Source organism: Mytilus californianus, unplaced genomic scaffold, assembly GCF_021869535.1.
Source record: "Mytilus californianus isolate M0D057914Y unplaced genomic scaffold, xbMytCali1.0.p SCAF_7, whole genome shotgun sequence".
Lineage (NCBI taxonomy): Eukaryota > Metazoa > Mollusca > Bivalvia > Mytilida > Mytilidae > Mytilus > Mytilus californianus.
Window position 1 is genome coordinate 58936181 of NW_026262723.1, and position 18164 is coordinate 58954344.

The 18164-nt window shown below is 33.4% G+C and overlaps 1 protein-coding gene across 7 annotated transcripts in view; it reads right to left on the reverse strand.

Annotated features, from left to right (window-relative positions):
• LOC127710293 (beta-1,3-galactosyltransferase brn-like) overlaps positions 1–16164 on the reverse strand; it is a 33727-nt gene extending 17563 nt beyond the window's left edge. For 5 of the 7 annotated variants that reach the window (XM_052216089.1, XM_052216088.1, XM_052216085.1 and 2 more), the window contains exons 1-2: positions 14507–14625; positions 2981–3063 (exon numbers count right to left, since the gene is read on the reverse strand). In XM_052216089.1, the coding sequence (XP_052072049.1) occupies positions 2981–3015 (35 nt within the window). In that variant the 5' untranslated portion in view covers positions 3016–3063; positions 14507–14625. Of the gene's footprint in view, positions 1–2980; positions 3064–14506; positions 14626–16119 lie in introns of those variants that run through there. The other 2 variants (XM_052216090.1, XM_052216086.1) reach the window with 2 other exon arrangements.
• Positions 16165–18164: the final 2000 nt, after the last annotated feature.

Below are 18164 nucleotides of genomic sequence, written 5' to 3' on the forward strand. Positions count from 1 at the left end.
GGGCATTCAACACGGAGCATTGGCTCACACCGAACAGCAAGCTATAAAGGGCCCCAAAATGACTAGTATAAAACAATTCAAACAGGAAAACCAACGGTCTAATCTATATAAAAAAGAGAAACGAGAAATACCTATGAACCACACCAACAAACGACAACCACTGATCAACAGGCTCCTGACTTAGGACAGGTGCGTAAAAATGCAGCGGATTTAAACGTTTTAACAGGCGCCAACCTTCACCCTTACCTGAGACAGTAGTGTAACATTACAACATAAAAAACACACTATAAAATTGAAATGGCTTAACTCGAACAAAAGACATTTAAACAAAAAAGAGTAAACATACACTGAACGAATAAGTTAGATCTATGACACAATATATAAAATGGCGTAAAATAAAAAGACGTACACAGGTAAATTTAAATATAATAATTTTGTTGTTAGGAGTACGGAAGTAAACATAAATAAATGTTCAGAGTACCAGTACAGAAATGAAAATTTATCGTCATACTAAATACTTATCAAAGGTGGTAAATATTAAAAATAGTGATACGAGATATAACACAAAATAAGTCAACATTAAAATGCATTACAAATTGTGTCAACAGGTCAAATTAACACGAGAGTACGATTTGGGAGTACTCGATAGACTCATTTCTGTCTAACAGGTCGCAATGCGTAGTTGTAAATGGGAGTACACCAGGTGATTCAGTGGTACTTTCAGAAGTCCCGCAGGGAGCAGTTTTCGGACCAATACCGTTCCTTTTTCATATTAACGACATAGCGGATCATGTGACATCGAAGAATAGACTATTTGCAGACGATTGTAAGTACTATAGAGAAATAAACAATAACTAAGACTGCTCGGAGCTACAAAAATACATTGACACCTAAGGTACATGGGCTGATACTTGGGGAATGCGTTTCAAACCTGTCAAATGTAACATGATAAACAGAAACAATCAACAATGTATGGGCTCGCTTTAAGCATTTCCAACGTATTTAAGACCAGACGCCATTTATTTATCCATCGAAATGACCCCTGCAGACTGCCGACGATCAAATAACCTGATATCAACATAAATATAAATATAAAAATAGATAGCGAGCATGTGCAATCGGATTTTTGTTTCACTTTTCAATGTTGACATAATTATCTTTTTAATGAATGATCATGCTGATCACCACAATCTTAATACATGCACAAAAAGTTCAAACTAAAGGTTGCATGAATATGGAATTGAATGAGTTGAATTATTTACTTACAAGTCAATAATACATTAATGATGTTTTTGAACTTATTTAGAGGAATTATTATTTCGTTATTCCACTTTTATAAATGTTTGCAACAACAGAAGTCATATTTTATTTTTTGTCGAATTCGTAACTGATTCCCCTTTTAATATCAATTCTTTTTTCCAGAAAAGCTAAGCTGTTTTTTTTTAATCAGATTGGATTCTATGTAAATATAAGAAGCAAGAGTTATGTTAACTAAATTGATCTGTCAATAAATTAGTGTATGATTAATGTACAAAACAATAAACGAAAAACAGCAATAAACGAGAACTACTGAATTACAGGCTCACTTGGGACAGGCACATTCAGAATGTGGCGGGGTTTAACATATTTGCTGGTGCCAAACCCTTCACCTAACCTGGGATAGTGGTGTAACTTAAATGTATTAACTAACCTTTCTATTTTCATTCAAAAAGTTGAAAAACTACTGCTTTCTCTGTAAATCATCACATATGAATATATTTATATATGTTACACTTTTTGTTACTATCCATTATCATTTTATTGTGTTCATGTGATCACGTGGTTATGTAAACTTTACAGATTGCACGGACGTTTTGCGATCTGGTCAATAGATGAAGTATACATTTAGTTTTGTGAAAAAAAAAATATTTATTCTGTTTTATTTTATTTATTCTACTCATTTCGCTTCTATGTTATTCGTAAATTTATGTGTATTTGTCGCTCCTGTTACGCAGAAAATCTGCGTCTGAGTGTGTTTTGAATAAACAGTACAAACAAATTATAAAAATTAGTTGATGCATAAAATGTTGACACATAAGATATATGCCAATGGTTATAAAACTGCTTACGAAATACCATTGAATTATCATAGGTGGTGTCCTGTACACTAACCAATACACAAACTTTAACTTTAAATTAAAGTTTCAAAGTCAATGAACCACGATGAAAGGACGGTGCCATATAATCTCCCTGGAAAAGACGCTTGTAAATGATAATACAACTGCATACCGAATATCATTGACTTACTACCATTAGTGGTTCTTCTAAACTGATCTAATCACAAACTTGAACATGTAAACTAAGCAAAACATTCAAAGTCAATAGAACATGACTGAAGGGGCGGAGCCAAATAATCTCCATGGAACAGAGGTGTACCAATGCTTATGAATCTACATACCAAATAACATTGACCTACCACTAGTAGTCGCCTTAAACTAACCAAATCAAAAATAATACATGTAAATTAAACAAAAGTTTCAAAGACAATAGACCATGACTGAGGGGGCGCGACCAAATTATATCCATGGAAATTAGATGTGCCAATGCATGTACAACTGCATATCAAATATCATTGACCTTCCACTAGTGGTTCCCCGTAAACTGACCTAATCACAATTGTATATTGTTGACGCCGCCGCCGCCGCCGCCGCCGCCGCCGTCTGAAACAGCATACCTTAGTCTCGCTTTTTTGACTCCGCCAAGGCAATACAAAAACCAGATGAAAAGGGCTTAACTCATCAGATCAATATACACTAAATATTTCTTACCAAAGCTGTATTGTCTGTACTCGGAGTAAATTTTGAGGTGACAACAAAGCCGTTTTAGCCAAAGGGTCCACATGACCCTGTTAACATGTTAATTTTCTGTTTCTCAAATCTTTTAATCCAGATTGATTGTCCTCTCTTTTTGTCAGAATAAACTTGCTTAATATGCTACTTACATGTAATATAATGTCTTTCTGTTACAAATCTGCATTATTTTTCTCACAATCTAGGCATGGAACTCATGCCATTTCTCTTCGTACTGAAATACAAAAAATATAATTGCACATGATATACATACAGTTAAAATACTAAACAAGTTTAAGAATTGGGAGAGCGGGTTTTCCGGATTGGTGTATGGAGAGGGGGCAATATACTGTATATAAATATGTAACAATTAGAGTATATGGTTACCTATTTGCCATTTGAAATTATACATTGTTATATCTTTCTGTCGTTTTCGTTTTTGCCATGGCGTTGTCAATTTGTCTTTGACTTAGTAGTTTGAATGTCATTTTGATATCTTTCGCCTCTCTTGAATACATTTGTAAGCATGACTTATATGTTTGCATTTAGAAATGCGCATCATTTGTTATGAAACATAATCTATAAGATTTAATTAATGCTTTATTCAGAAATGTGAAATTGTATTTTTGCGTTGATTGTCCTAAAATTAAATTGATTGCTACTTGCTTCACGTCCCAGTGGCAAATATTTTGTGCGTTAGGACGAGAACAATTAATACAGTAAGTAGGTTCTGTAAAGAATGTCTGAATGATAACTGACATTAAGAGCGGGAAATTTGGACTTCTTCTGCAAATGAGGGTATACTGATAGGGGCAAAAATATTGTATTGAAACAGGCTACTAATGGACCCCTCGGAGAATTTTGGCAAGTGTTCTTTGAATTGCAGAGAGCGTGTCACTCATCCTACACAAGGCATCGGATATATATCTCTATACCGACCAGACTTTGCTGCGTATGCATACATTCCGCACAACCAAACGGATGCCCCACTCTAGCCATGGTGTTTCCTGTCGGAAGAGAGAAGTCAAGGAATGACCATACTTCTATGCCCTAGTCAACCCTTGGGAAGATTTTGCCTAGAGAAAGAAGTCATTATAATTAAGATAAGCCAGGATTATACTTAGTTCATGTACAACAGGTCCATATATAAAAGCATCTGTTGAATTATTTACAGTATCAACTTTATTCAAATAATGTTAATTAATAATTCACATAAAATTCACTGTACCATACTCTGAACAATGTTGAAAAATCCCATAACAAGTGACTTCGGAGAATTGTATTTACCAATTGACTTTCATTTCAAATGCTATCAATCGACTTAACAGACTGGACATTGATTTTTTGAAAAACTTAGTTCATAATTGACAAACATGTCCCATTATCATCCTGAACGCACTTATATACACTACTCGCATTTTTTTTTTTAAAGCTATAAAGGTACTCAATAGACATTCATACAAAATGACTGAAAAAGTTGAATCTAAAAATATATAGAGCACTTGTAAAATAAGTGTTTCCTTCCCTAACGAATTTGTTTCATAATACGACATAAGGAAACAATATGAGTGTTATCTTATGTCAGAATCACCACACTATGACTTAAACAGTTTACCTTAATATCTTTCTATATATGTAAATAACACTTGAGGGTCTGGATGGGTTATAAAGATTAGATGATAGTGAGCCAATACTACAAAAAAAGGCCAAAAATACAAAATAGAGAAAAATAGGCCAAAAATACAGAATAGAGAATATTAGGCAAAAAAAAAAAAGAAAAAAAAGAATAGAGAATAATCGGGTGCTAAAATATAAATAATGGAGAATAAGGGGCAAAATTTATAAAGAATAGACAAAACTGGCTTAAAAATTACAGAATTTAGAATTTAAGGACCACCATCAACACACTCAAAAGTACAATCTTCGCCTTCTGTTTACTTTGATACTCTCTCCTTATGTCGCAGTCATCATTTGAATCATTACAAGCCATGTGGCCAGGATCTCCATTTTTACTTTGTCTTGAAAATCCTACACATTGATGTCATTATCTTACAACTCTTTGAGTCTCATCTAAAACTTATTAACTAAATGTAAAATCAACTAAGTGATAAATTATTAATAAATAAACTGTTAACACAGAGATATGTCTCGCCTTTTTGTTATTTTGATAATGCAAATGTTGAAGTTAAAGTAGCAATACTTTAAGCTGTAAGTTATGCAAATATTCAAATCGAAGGTACAGGACTAACAATTTCCATGGAAATGAGATGTGCCAATGCTAATACAACTGCATACAAAATACCATTGACTTATCATAAGTCATTCATAATGTGAATCATAAGTCATTTATAATGTGAAACAAGACTCACTAATTAATATTGATATACTAGTAAACTTTAGAAATCATTATCCAGGCACAATGAAAATATTACTGTAACTGCATGAAACAAGACACAAATGATACCGCCCGATAACGGTGCATGAAAAATACAAGTCACTTTGTAATTTATCGAACCAACTTGGTTTATGAAAGGGGGATGCTAAGGGTTTTTTTTCATGACATTTTTATCGCGGAAAAGCAGATTTTTTTTTCAACAATTTTTAACAAATTGAACTATTCAGAATAATTTTCTTTTGAATGGCAATACATTTTTTTAAACCAAGAATCAGGATTAAATTTATACTCCCCCTCCTCCCATTATAAAGTACGTGGCTGTTAATCTATAGAAAATAAGAATATAAGGTCATTTGATCAATTGATAGAGTAAAAGCTATATATAGATGTAAAAAGTTAAGAAATGGCACGAAGAGAGCACGAAATCGTGATACATGTACATGTAACACGAAAAACGAAAAACGAATATCTATACATTTATAGGACAAAGTATGATTTCCAATACAGTGTGAATCTAATAAACAGAGGAAAGGATTGTTTCTGCTTTAAACTTATCAAAGATGGAATATTAAAAAGTAAACCCCCAACTGGCAACAACACACGATAACTATCAAACGAATTAAATGTTTAGTTTAGTAAATTATATATTTGCATTTTGATCAGCGAAAATAATGACCTCACGCATGTCATTATTTTACGCCTTGAAGCATATTTCATTGAAACTTGGTATCGTCCGGGTTGATTCTTCGAAAGAATGACCTATCGTTCTGAAAGAAAATAACTCCATATAGGTATACAGTAATTCATAATAAAGTGAACAATATCCTTGTATACATATGCTCTGGTCATCCGTTATACAATTACTCTTACGTGTTATTTATGGAACGCCACAGCTGTCTTATGTGGAACTCTGATATTACGTTATGTTGTTTTATTATTACTTGATGATATTTTGTCTTTACATAATATGGTTTTGACATTACGTAATGATGTTTTGATATAACTCAATATGGAATAGTCATTACTTAATGATATTTCGATATTACACGATATGGTTTCGTATTGACTTGATATAGTTTTGTCATTACTCAATATGGTTTTGTCATTACTCGATGTGGTTTCACCATTATTTAATGTGGTTGTGTCATTAAGCAATGTGGTTTTAACATTACTTGACGTGTATGTGACTTAACGTAATGTAGTTGTTTCATTACATGATGTGATTTTGTTATTTCGTAATGATGATTTGCCAATTCTTTATATGGCTTTAACATTCCGTAATGATGTTTCAAAATTTGACGATTTTACACTACATGATGTGTTTGTTTCAGTATTTGATGTGGCCCTGTCATTCTTTGATGTGGTTATCACATTATTTGATGAGGTAAAACCACGTGACTATTTCGGAAAAAAATATGTTCTATTTTTAAACCGATTTCCATATGTCGTATGTTTAATATGCTTTGGATGAGTATCGCTATCAATTGAGTTAAAGTTCAAATTAAAGTTCGAGTTCTTGTTCAGAGTTATTTGGTATGAAAAAGGGGAACGGCAGACAAAAATTAGAAAAAGTACTAAAAAATTAACAGTATTTCGGACATAAGGGGGATATCCCCTAACCACTTGGTCCTGCCGTTTTTTTTCCATAGTTCTCAAATGGAGGCAGTATTATAAATAATTCGTAAAAGATTCCACGGAACCCTGTGTCTCGCCTGATATTGCTGCTGTCAGTGTAAAAGTGTAATGTTGACTGTACATTTATCGGTACATTTATCGGTAAAAAAAAAGTTTAAAAAAAAATGTTTTTCTGTAGATGCTTTATCTTGATCTTGAAGAATAACTCCTATACAAGTTTTATAACATTTCATGGAGGTTTACAAATTTATCATGTCAAAACAGTTTAATTCGGTAATATTTAATGCAAAAAAAACCTTATATAAAAATAAGAAAATGTGGTATGATTGCCAATGAGACAACTCTCAACCACATACCAAATGACGTAGAAGTTAACAACTATATGTGACTGTATGGTCTTCAACAATGAGCAAAACCCATAACATAGTAAGCTATAAAAGGTCCCGAAATGAAAAATGTAAAAACAATTCAAACGAGAAACCTAACGATCTAAATGATGAAGACGCCAACGCCACTACCGACGACGGAATATAGGTTTGTTGTGTCTCACTGCCGCTACATTAATGTCGCAGGCTCGACACAAATCAAAAGACTTGTACTTTATGGTCAACAAATGTCAACAAATGAGACACTTTAAATCAACTCACACTAAAGTTACAGGGAAATGGGGGGATCGGACTAAGCGACAAAGCATCAATTCTATAAAATAAGAATTCTCCGATTTTTTTTAGCGTGTATGATCATTTTAACATATACGAATATTAATCTTTTATTTTTATAAATTGCATTCTCTGATATACCTCGCACTAATTAAAAAAACTAACTTTTTGGAATATCTGTTTCACAGGTGACGACGGATATGTTCCAGTTATCGTAACCACAATCCCGTCATCTTTTCCTCGAATGTGAACTACCAAATAAAACCAAATCACTGGGTTTGTACTTTCACGAATAACACGACGGGTGCCACACGTTAAGCAGAATCTGCTTACCCTTCCGGAGCACCCGAGATCACCCCCGATGGATTTATATTCAGTCATACCGATCTATTGAGTTAAGCCAATTGAAAATGTTTTTTACATTTTTTTTCTTATGTTGTGCTGTTACACTACAGTCCGAGGTTAGGATAGGGTTTAGCGCTCACATACATGTTAAACTCCACCACGTGCACTTTCTTTATGTGCCTGTCCAAAGTCAGGAACCTGTAGTTCAATGGTTGTCGTTGTTTCATGTGTATCATATTTGTTTTTCGTAGATTGTTTAGTTATAAATTAGACCGTTAGTTTTCTCGTTTGAATTGTTTCACATTTTCACGTGGTGGCCTTTTGTAGCCGACTATACGGTATGTTGAAGGCTGTACGGTTGCCTATGATTGCTTACATCCACTGCATTTAAACTCTGGTGGATAGTTGTCTCATTGGCAATCACACCACATCTAACTTTATTGCAACGTCTATGTTGTGTTTTGTATACTGTAACATTGTTTATCTTTTGTACGCATACCCCAGAGCCCTCTTTTCGGAAGCCCGAGCAAAAGCCCTTGATCCGCGATAGAAATTTAAATACGAACTCATATTAGATAACTCGAATTTCAACTCGAAATCTTAATCTAAATGAGACTCAATTTCGAGTCTAACTCGAACTGTACCTCAAAAGGTGACTCAAATTCAAAGTTGAAGTCGAATTGTAACTCGAACTCTACCTTTAAATGTGACTCAAACTCGAAGTTCAACTCGAAACTCAATGCTAACTAGAACTTTAATTCTAATAATGGCTTGAATTCTAAACTCAAAATCGAAGACTAACTCAAAGTTTAACTCGAACAGTAACCCGAACTTTAATTTGAACTCTAACTCGATGGATGGCCACAATCATCCAAGACACATAAAACATGGAAATCTATTTAAAAATAGAACTAGTTTTTCCGAATTGGTCACGTGGTTTTACCTCATCAAGTAATGTGATAACCACATCAAAGAATGACAGGACCTCATCAAATACTGAAACAAACACATCATGTAGTGTAAAATCGTCAAATTTTGAAACATCATTACGTAATGTTAAAGCCATATAAAGAATTGGCAAATCATCATTACGAAATAACAAAACCACATCATGTAATGAAACAACTACATTACGTTAAGTCACATACACATCAAGTAATGTAACAAGAGTGGACACGCTGAAATGTCTCGCCTTCTTTACTAACCATTGATATTATGTTGATAGTCCTAAATGAAAGCTTTACTACAACTATTACATAAACTTAACATGATCCAAGAAAATGAAGTCAAGGTCATATAAACCAAACAAGAAATACATGTACACCTTACAATCATTCAATACACTAAATATAGTTGACCTATTGCTTATAGTTTCTAAGAAACAGACTTAACCAAGAAAACTAAACATTGACCAATGAATCGTGAAAATGAGGTCAAAGTCAGATGAACCATGCCAGGCAGACATGAACAGCTTACAATCCTTCCATACAACAAATATAGCTGACCTATTGCTTATAGTTTAAGAAAAACAGACTGAAACACATAAACTTAACACTGAGCAATGAACTGTGAAAATGAGGTCAAGGTCAAATAAAACCTGCGAGACTGACATGTACATCATAGAATATTTCCATACACCAAATATAGTTGACTTATTGCATAATAGTATAAGAAAAAAGACCAAAACTCAAAAACTTAACTTTGACCACTGAACCATGAAAATGAGGTCAAAGTCAGATGACACCTGGCAGTTGGACATGTACACCTTACAATCATTCCATACACCAAATATAGTAGACCTATTGGATAAAGTATAAGAAAAACGGACCAAAACACAAAAACTTAACTATAACCACTGAACCATGAAAATGAGGTCAAGGTCAGATGACACCTGCCAGTTGGACATGTAAACCTTACAATCATTCCATACACCAAATATAATAGACCTATTGCATACAGTATAAGAAAAACGGACCAAAACACAAAAACTTAACTATAACCACTGAACCATGAAAATGAGGTCAAGGTCAGATGACACCTGCCAGTTGGACATGTACACCTTACAATCATTCCATACACCAAATATAATAGACCTATAATTGCATACAGTATAAGAAAAACAGACCAAAACACAAAAACTTAACTATAACCACTGAACCATGAAAATGAGGTCAAGGTCAGATGACACCTGCCAGTTGGACATGTACACCTACCAATCATTCCATACACCAAATATAATAGACCTATTGCATACAGTATAAGAAAAACACACCAAAACACAAAAACTTAACTATAACCACTGAACCATGAAAATGAGGTCAAGGTCAGATGACACCTGCCAGTTGGACATGTACACCTTACAGTCCTTCCATACACCAAATATACTAGACCTATTGCTTATAGTATCTGAGATATGGACTTGACCACCAAAACTTAACCTTGTTCACTGATCCATGAAATGAGGTCGAGGTCAAGTGAAAACTGTCTGACAGGCATGAGGACCTTGCAAGGTACGCACATACTAAATATAGTTATCCTATTACTTATAATAAGAGAGAATTTAACATTACAAATAATCTGAACTTTTTTTTCAAGTAGTCACTGAACCATGAAAATGAGGTCAAGGAAATTGGACAAGTGACTGACGGAAACTTCGTAACATGAGGCATCCATATACAAAGTATGAAGCATCCAGGTCTTCCACCTTCTAAAATATAAAGCTTTTAAGAAGTTAGCTAACTCCGCCGCCGCCGCCGCCGTAGCCGCCGCCGCCGCCGCCGCCGGATCGCTATCCCTATGTCGAGCTTTCTGCGACAAAAGTCGCAGGCTCGACAAAAACCACATTGCCTAATAACACAACCACATTAAATAATGGTGAAACCACGTCGAGTAATGACAAAACCATATTGAGTAATGACAAAACTATATCAAGTCAATACGAAACCATATCGTGTAATATCGAAATATCATTAAGTAATGACTATTCCATATTGAGTTATATCAAAACATCATTACGTAATGTCAAAACCATATTATGTAAAGACAAAATATCATCAAGTAATAATAAAACAACATAACGTAATATCAGAGTTCCACATAAGACAGCTGTGGCGTTCCATAGTTATTACAAAGCCCTTGTGTCAATAAGATTTAACAAATCCATACTAGGTATTTAACACATGCAATGTTTACATTTGATTTTTTTTTTCGGATACAACATTGAAGACTTTTGATAAAGTATAAAAAATGAAGTAGTGGGATAAACTTCAATGTGACAGAAATCCAATAACAGAAATACCCACAACGCAGGGGCAGATCCAGTAGTAATTTCGGAAAAAGGAATATATATGGTATATATTGTATAGCGGAGCGAGTCCAAAACAATTTTGGGGCGATTTTATGAATAAAAAAGATATTTTACCGATCAAAGGGGAGAGAGTATGCACTCTTTTACACCCCCTCCCCCCAAATCCGCTACTGCAACCGGTCAAGACACAACAAGGTCTTCTTTTTGAAACCCCTGGTTGACAGAATAGCAAAATACACAGGTGAGGGCTGTTCAAATGGTAGTTTTGCCCACAGGAATACCGACTATCGGTTGGAATATCATTTTAACAAACTTAAAAATATGTTGTCGATTAAAAAGTCACACATTTTGTTCACGTCTGCTTGTCTGCTTTAGAGTTTTTGTCATTAGAAAATCAATATTGACTTTACCATCTTGTACCGTGACAGGAATTTTCTAGACGTAGGAGAATACAATGGTATTATGGTTAAGTAACTTATTTTTGGACGTTGGACAAGACTCTTGTATGTTAACGGATTCAAAGTTCTCAATGTAGAACAGGAAAGCAGTATTGCAACTGATTTTTAGACTTATGTTTTTTATACCATTTTTCTCTATTCTTTATCTATTTTGCCCATTTTCCCCCTATTTTTCTCTTTTCTTATTATTTTTTTTTGCCATTATAGTGCACTATTGTCCATTTTTCTCTATTCTGTAAACCCCATGGAGACCCTCATACATGCATGCTCCTGTTCCGGTTCCAATTCTACTGCACCAGATGCGCATTTCGACAATTTATGTCTCTTCAGTGATGCTTAGAGGCCGAAATATTTGAAAATCAAAAACCTTATATATACAAAAAAAAAAAAAAAAAAAAAAACGCTGAAGAGCTGATCAAATAAAAAATAACCTATATATAGTATAGCCAAATCCGGACAAGGAACCAGACCTTTACATGAGGGAGATATATTTCTTAATTTAAAATGATTTCCAAAATTTTATAATAGTAAATTTCAATCTAACAATAGCTAGCTACTGGGTTTTCAAGTCAGGAGATGTCTCATGTATAGTAAAATCTTAACGTTTTTACAACCATCGTTTTGATAATGTATTGTTGATGGCGGATCTTTCGTGGTTTCTGATTACTGATTTAATTATTCAAATCTTTTTTTATAGACTCTATGACGATCTAGAGCTTTACGCATTGAAAAATAACGTGTCTTTTGTTAATTGATTTATTGGTGCTTGGTTCGCGCCCAGTGAAAAATATCTCAATTATTTAAGGCAACCATTTCAGTTTATATTCCATTAATTTTGATCTTAGTTTTGACAGATTGATGGATATTTGTTTACATAACTTCCAGCGGCAAATATTTCACGTATATTCAGAACACTTACAATTTAACAACCAATTAAAAGTGTAATTTCTGCCGAGTCAAAGAAGGGAAATTAAAATGTCGCTGGAAAAGAGAGCATGTTGTAAGTAAGGATATAAATGTTGTCTACAATATTACCTAAGGATCTCTCCAAGATTTCGTGTATGGGTTCTTTGACTTGCAGAAAAGGAGAGCAAAATTTGGTAGAATTCACTCAAACGAATGAGTAACTGTTGCATAGTTGTCTCTCATATTTCACGTGTATTTTACTATCAAGTGACAGTCGTCAGTCATTTATTGTCATTGGTTAAATCGTTATAATCGTTTTAAGTTAACTATAGTGACTCAGTTACATACTGTTTTATGCGACTGTCATAAAAGTGAGAGGTTTATAAAGACAATATAATAGAGAGCTATAAAACCAGGTTTAATCCACCATTTTCTACATAAGGAAATGCCTGTACCAAGTCAGGAATATGACAGTTGTTTTCCATTCGTTTGATGTGTTTGAGCGTTTGATTTTGCCATTTGATAAGGGACTTTCCAATTTGAATTTTCGGTATTTTTGTTATTTTACTTTTTACATACTGTCATATTGCTGATAGAATCCCAGCAAACATTGTGATAACACGTGAATTTATGCAAGTTTTTACATTAAATTGAACATAATTTCAAAAGTGTAATTGTCACTATTTAATAGAACAATATAGAATATTTCGTCAATTTAAATTTGAAAAAATATCAACATGAAAAATAATTATATAATAATCAATCAGAGACCAAGGGACGATGATGTAAACAAATAAAGGGTACTATACGGTTTCCAACCATTGGGAAAACACATACAGTATGGGTAAGCTATATAAGGGCCCGACATGTCAAAATGTGAAACAAACCAAACGAGAGAAAAAAAAAACAACGGCCTGGTATAATCCTAAAATGACACTCGAAAAACTTATAAGGCAGACATCAACCAACGACAATTACAAAATTACAGGCTCCAGACTTGGGACCAGCACATATAAAAAAAAGAATGTGGAGGTGTTTCACATGTTTTTGAGCGACCAAACCTCCCTAAACTGGAACAGTGGTGTAACAGCACAACATAAGTACAAACTATCAATAAGTTTGAAAAGGCTTGACTTACCAGATTGATACTAAACACACACAAAATTACGAAAAACTACAAAAAAAAAACCAAAAGGTATGGATATTAAAGTCCCCACAGTTACTAAAAGCTAGTAGTTCAAAGCAAATTCCCACTTATGAATAAACCGTGTTTTCCCTGACTAAACATGTTTACTTCCATGTTGGTCAAAATTTATAAAATAAGTATAGCATTGTAATTAAAACCAAATATATTACGTCTATAATTGACAGGAACTGAAACAATCAAAGTAATTTACTTTTAAAATAGGAAAAAAAAAACCAGAAATATATCAAAAAGTTAGAAATACAAAAATTATACTTAATATAATAACGCTATAACGAATACTTGTGTACATGATACCCATATCACTGATGATACTTTCTGATATATCTTGTGGAAATCCCTACTTGAAAAAAAAGTGAGACATGTTTAAACTGTTTGGATGACAGCTATATTGTGGAATAAATATTTAAATTATTATAAACATGTGGTATTTAAAAATGGCACAGTGTCTTTATTTTTTCATTTTATTAGCGTGTTCATGCTCAAACGAAAACAGTCTTGTAGAAAAAGTAACTCATTAAATTTCTATGTATAATGTGTGGCGGAAAATAAGAGTAGAGGGGCCGCGTAAAAAACGAAAAAAAGGCTGTAATATGTATACCATTAACACAGAAAATGATCGAATATGTTCTGTGGTAAATAATGCACATGGTTTTATTTTGCGATTTTCCGTTGCTAGATAAATAATCAACTAAATTCAATACAAATTGGTTTACTTAAACTATACGAAAATGGCTATATTTACTGCAACAAATTATACACAACTTACCGGTTTATATTTGATACCAAAAGTTGATTAACTCAACCAGGACCTAACAAAACAAAAAGCAACATCATACAACTCTTTCGTGTCGCCATTTTAAATTCACGGTTCAATTCATAGAACTTTAAATCAATCTACCTGTACGGACTACATTTATATGTTTAAATATATTAATCACACGAATCCAAAACCAATTATTTGAAGTATTGAATTGTATGCAGGAATCCGTAATGAATAGGGACACGTTTCTTTCCGATAGAGGACCTATAAAATGGGATTATACAGTGCAACGATTAGCACATTCACTATTTATACTATAAATAATTTAAAAGAAAAGAAAAGAAAAACAGCAAAAATATAGAATATAACATTAGCTCATAAAATTACCATTTAACATTATGTGCAGTGTGTGTTGACCATGCACCAGAAGCAGCATCATTATGAAATAAGATGTTTTATGAATTTCATTGAGATAACTACCCAACCGAGTCTAAATAAAGTGGATTTAGAAACTATAAGGTCGCCTTTCAGAATCTAAAGTTTAAAATTATAAAAATCATAATTTGTGTCTAAATATAACTTAGATTCAAATGCGTGTAATGTCTATGACTATAGAAAAATAAAATATCATTATATTGATAAAAACTCACCATTCATCTTATAAATGGGGCATGGATTTTTTTTTAATAAATTGTTGGACTCTTTTAATTTTGAAAAAAAAAATAATTTGTTTCAGTTATCATATATGATCTAGGGGTAATTTCTCTTTTCTCTGTCATCCGTTTGTACGTGCGCTAATGTTCATTATCAGCAGCCGTATCATATGTTTTAAAAATAGTTTGTAATTTAGATACGATCGAAAAAATTGCTTATCCCGGGGAAAAAATCACCATATGTGCCCCCAAAAGATGAATGGTCGATGCTTTAATATTATTATGAGTATTAGCCTGGGATCCAGGCTAACTGCTAGACAGAAGATTTTATTTGTATTAACCTCTAGTACACTTGAATATTGTATTAGGTACCAGATTAATTGGACATAACCAAAAAGTACAAAAGTACAACAAACAGAGAAAGTAGAAGTTTTGTTGAAATAACAAAATGTCGGGACAATTTACACACCCTAATATCGGCGATTGGTACCGAAGATACAACAGGTAACGCAGACCAAAATATGTTGTCCACTGTACTGCAATGGTAATCGGAAACGCAGACCAAAATATACGTGATAGCCAATGGCAATCGGAGACACAAATCCTATTGTATCCGCTGTACTCGTAGCCCGTAATATGATGTGAATAATGTAATAACCTTTTACATCACGACACTTCTACTTTTGGGTTTTTGCAATGGGCGACACAGATCATTATTTACACGGTTGCAAAATCCACTTTATTGCAATGGCAATCGGAAACGACAGACAGCTCAGATAATCTGCAATACACGATAGCCTAAACAATTGTTTTGATTGGCAATCTGGAACACAGATCCTATTGTATCTGTCGTAAAGATAGCTAGCTGGTAATATAGTGTGGTCTAAGATTCCAAAATAATGTAGACAACAGCGGGACAGACACGCAGTCAGGAGAGCAGTCATTGACAACTTAGTCTTACTTTACCTTTTCCAATGGCTGTATTAATAGATTCCAACCATTTTTGTGACGTTGGAAAGCCTATTATTTAAACTATATACAACTGTTTAACTGTATAATAACCTTAATTTATATAACCTTAAATAACCTTTTGTTCGTTGATAGTATTAATGTTCTCTACGGTAGGTTGATTACGGTATTTAAAACTGAGGTACAAATTATCATCCCTCTGTGGACAGAAAATATGACTCGCGGCATAGTTTTTTTTTTTTAAACTTTTGACAAAGTACAATGTTCTAAATCCTTACCGGTTTTCATATTACAGACAAACCTGTGTAAATTGATCCTTCGATTATACATGAATATTTCATAATTGATAATCAAATGGATTGGATAGTAGACACAGTACTTACCTATGCTCTCCAAATACAAGATGAACAAGTTAAATATATACAAAATATTGAACAAAAATCCACGTAGAATGAATCCATAGATTTTACTATATCCAACTGAATATAATCAACTTAAGGAATAATGGTAAATTTAATACATGTATTTGCAATCTATAAAAAGTAAATTGAACTGAATTATTATGTATGCGTATATTTTATCCCAGGATGTATTTTTAACGGCTTGCTAATTATCACTATAGTAAAATCAGTCCGTAAATAGTGTATTATAGACCTTATTGACTTTTACTCAGGTAATGCTTATCTGTTTATTGTCGTGTACTTTACATGATTCCTCATTTTAACAATTGACTAGCACGAACGCTTTGCTGTTTTACGATAATCTGTCATATATTGATTTTTTGAAATGCAAGGAAATATTTATATAAGAGCATATATAAGTCTAAGATAATGTAACCCGAATAATTCAGTCCCTCCCCGTGATCGACTCTCCCACTCGCGAGGGCCTGAACTCTTTATACGATAAAAACGCGTCACGAATCCAGGATTTTGATTAATGTAGCCATCGTAGAGCAGTGGAATATAACGACTGAATTATTCGGGTTAAAGATAATAAAAAAAATTCACCAAAGATACCAGGCTTATAATCTTTCACGTCAGACGCGCGTTTCGTCGACAAAAGTTAAGACTCATCAGTCACGGGACGCTCGAATCAAAAAAGGTAAAAGACCACAAAAATGTACGAATTTGGAGACCATTAAGGGCAAAAACATTTCGAAAGATTTTGCCACTTACAGCTGAGGTAATCTATTCTTAGGGTAGAAAAGTTAAGTATTTCGAACATTAACAATTCTTCAAATGCATTTTATTCTTCTAAAAAATACTTGACATATTAACTATTGTATTTTTTTAGGTAACCCGTATTATTATACTTCATGTCAAAATGCCAGATTTTGATTGCCGTAGAAATACGAGGGAGACAATTTACTCTATCCCATGGCAAAAATACTCTATTACCCTTCACGGAGACGCTTGCTCAAGTGTGCGCTTTAATAGATACGGATGATTGTTATGTACAAGATGATATAGTTTATTACTTTGAATTTGAAATTAAATAGACAGTTATAACAGAACATTCAGTATAATAAATTAAATAACACATATCTGAGAGGGTGATAGAGCAGATTGTTACCCCTCGAAAAGACATGGTCAACCTTGGCTTCGCCTCAGTTGACAATGTTTTCTCGGGGTAACAATCTGCCCTTTCACCCTCTCAGCTATGTGTTATTTATATAATGTTATACAACTGAGGGGAAAACACTACCAAATTTTCTCCAACATGTCCAAATAAAGACGATATCAATCTGCAACAAATATAAAGCCTAGACCCATTTTTTAATTTCCTCTAAAAACTCTCATCATAATGTTTGACTCTTCTAAACTGTTACATGCATAAATATCCTAGCTAGGAAAGGAGAAAAAATGTATTTAATATGGTAAAATCCATGAGGATGATTAAAAATATTAAACTATGATAATTTTTCCTATGGAATACATACACCGGCGGAATGAATCCACTGTAACATTACATGTATACATCCTGTCGATACGATGAATTAATATTTTGGCATTGCAAAAGGTCATGAAATTACTACAAATGAA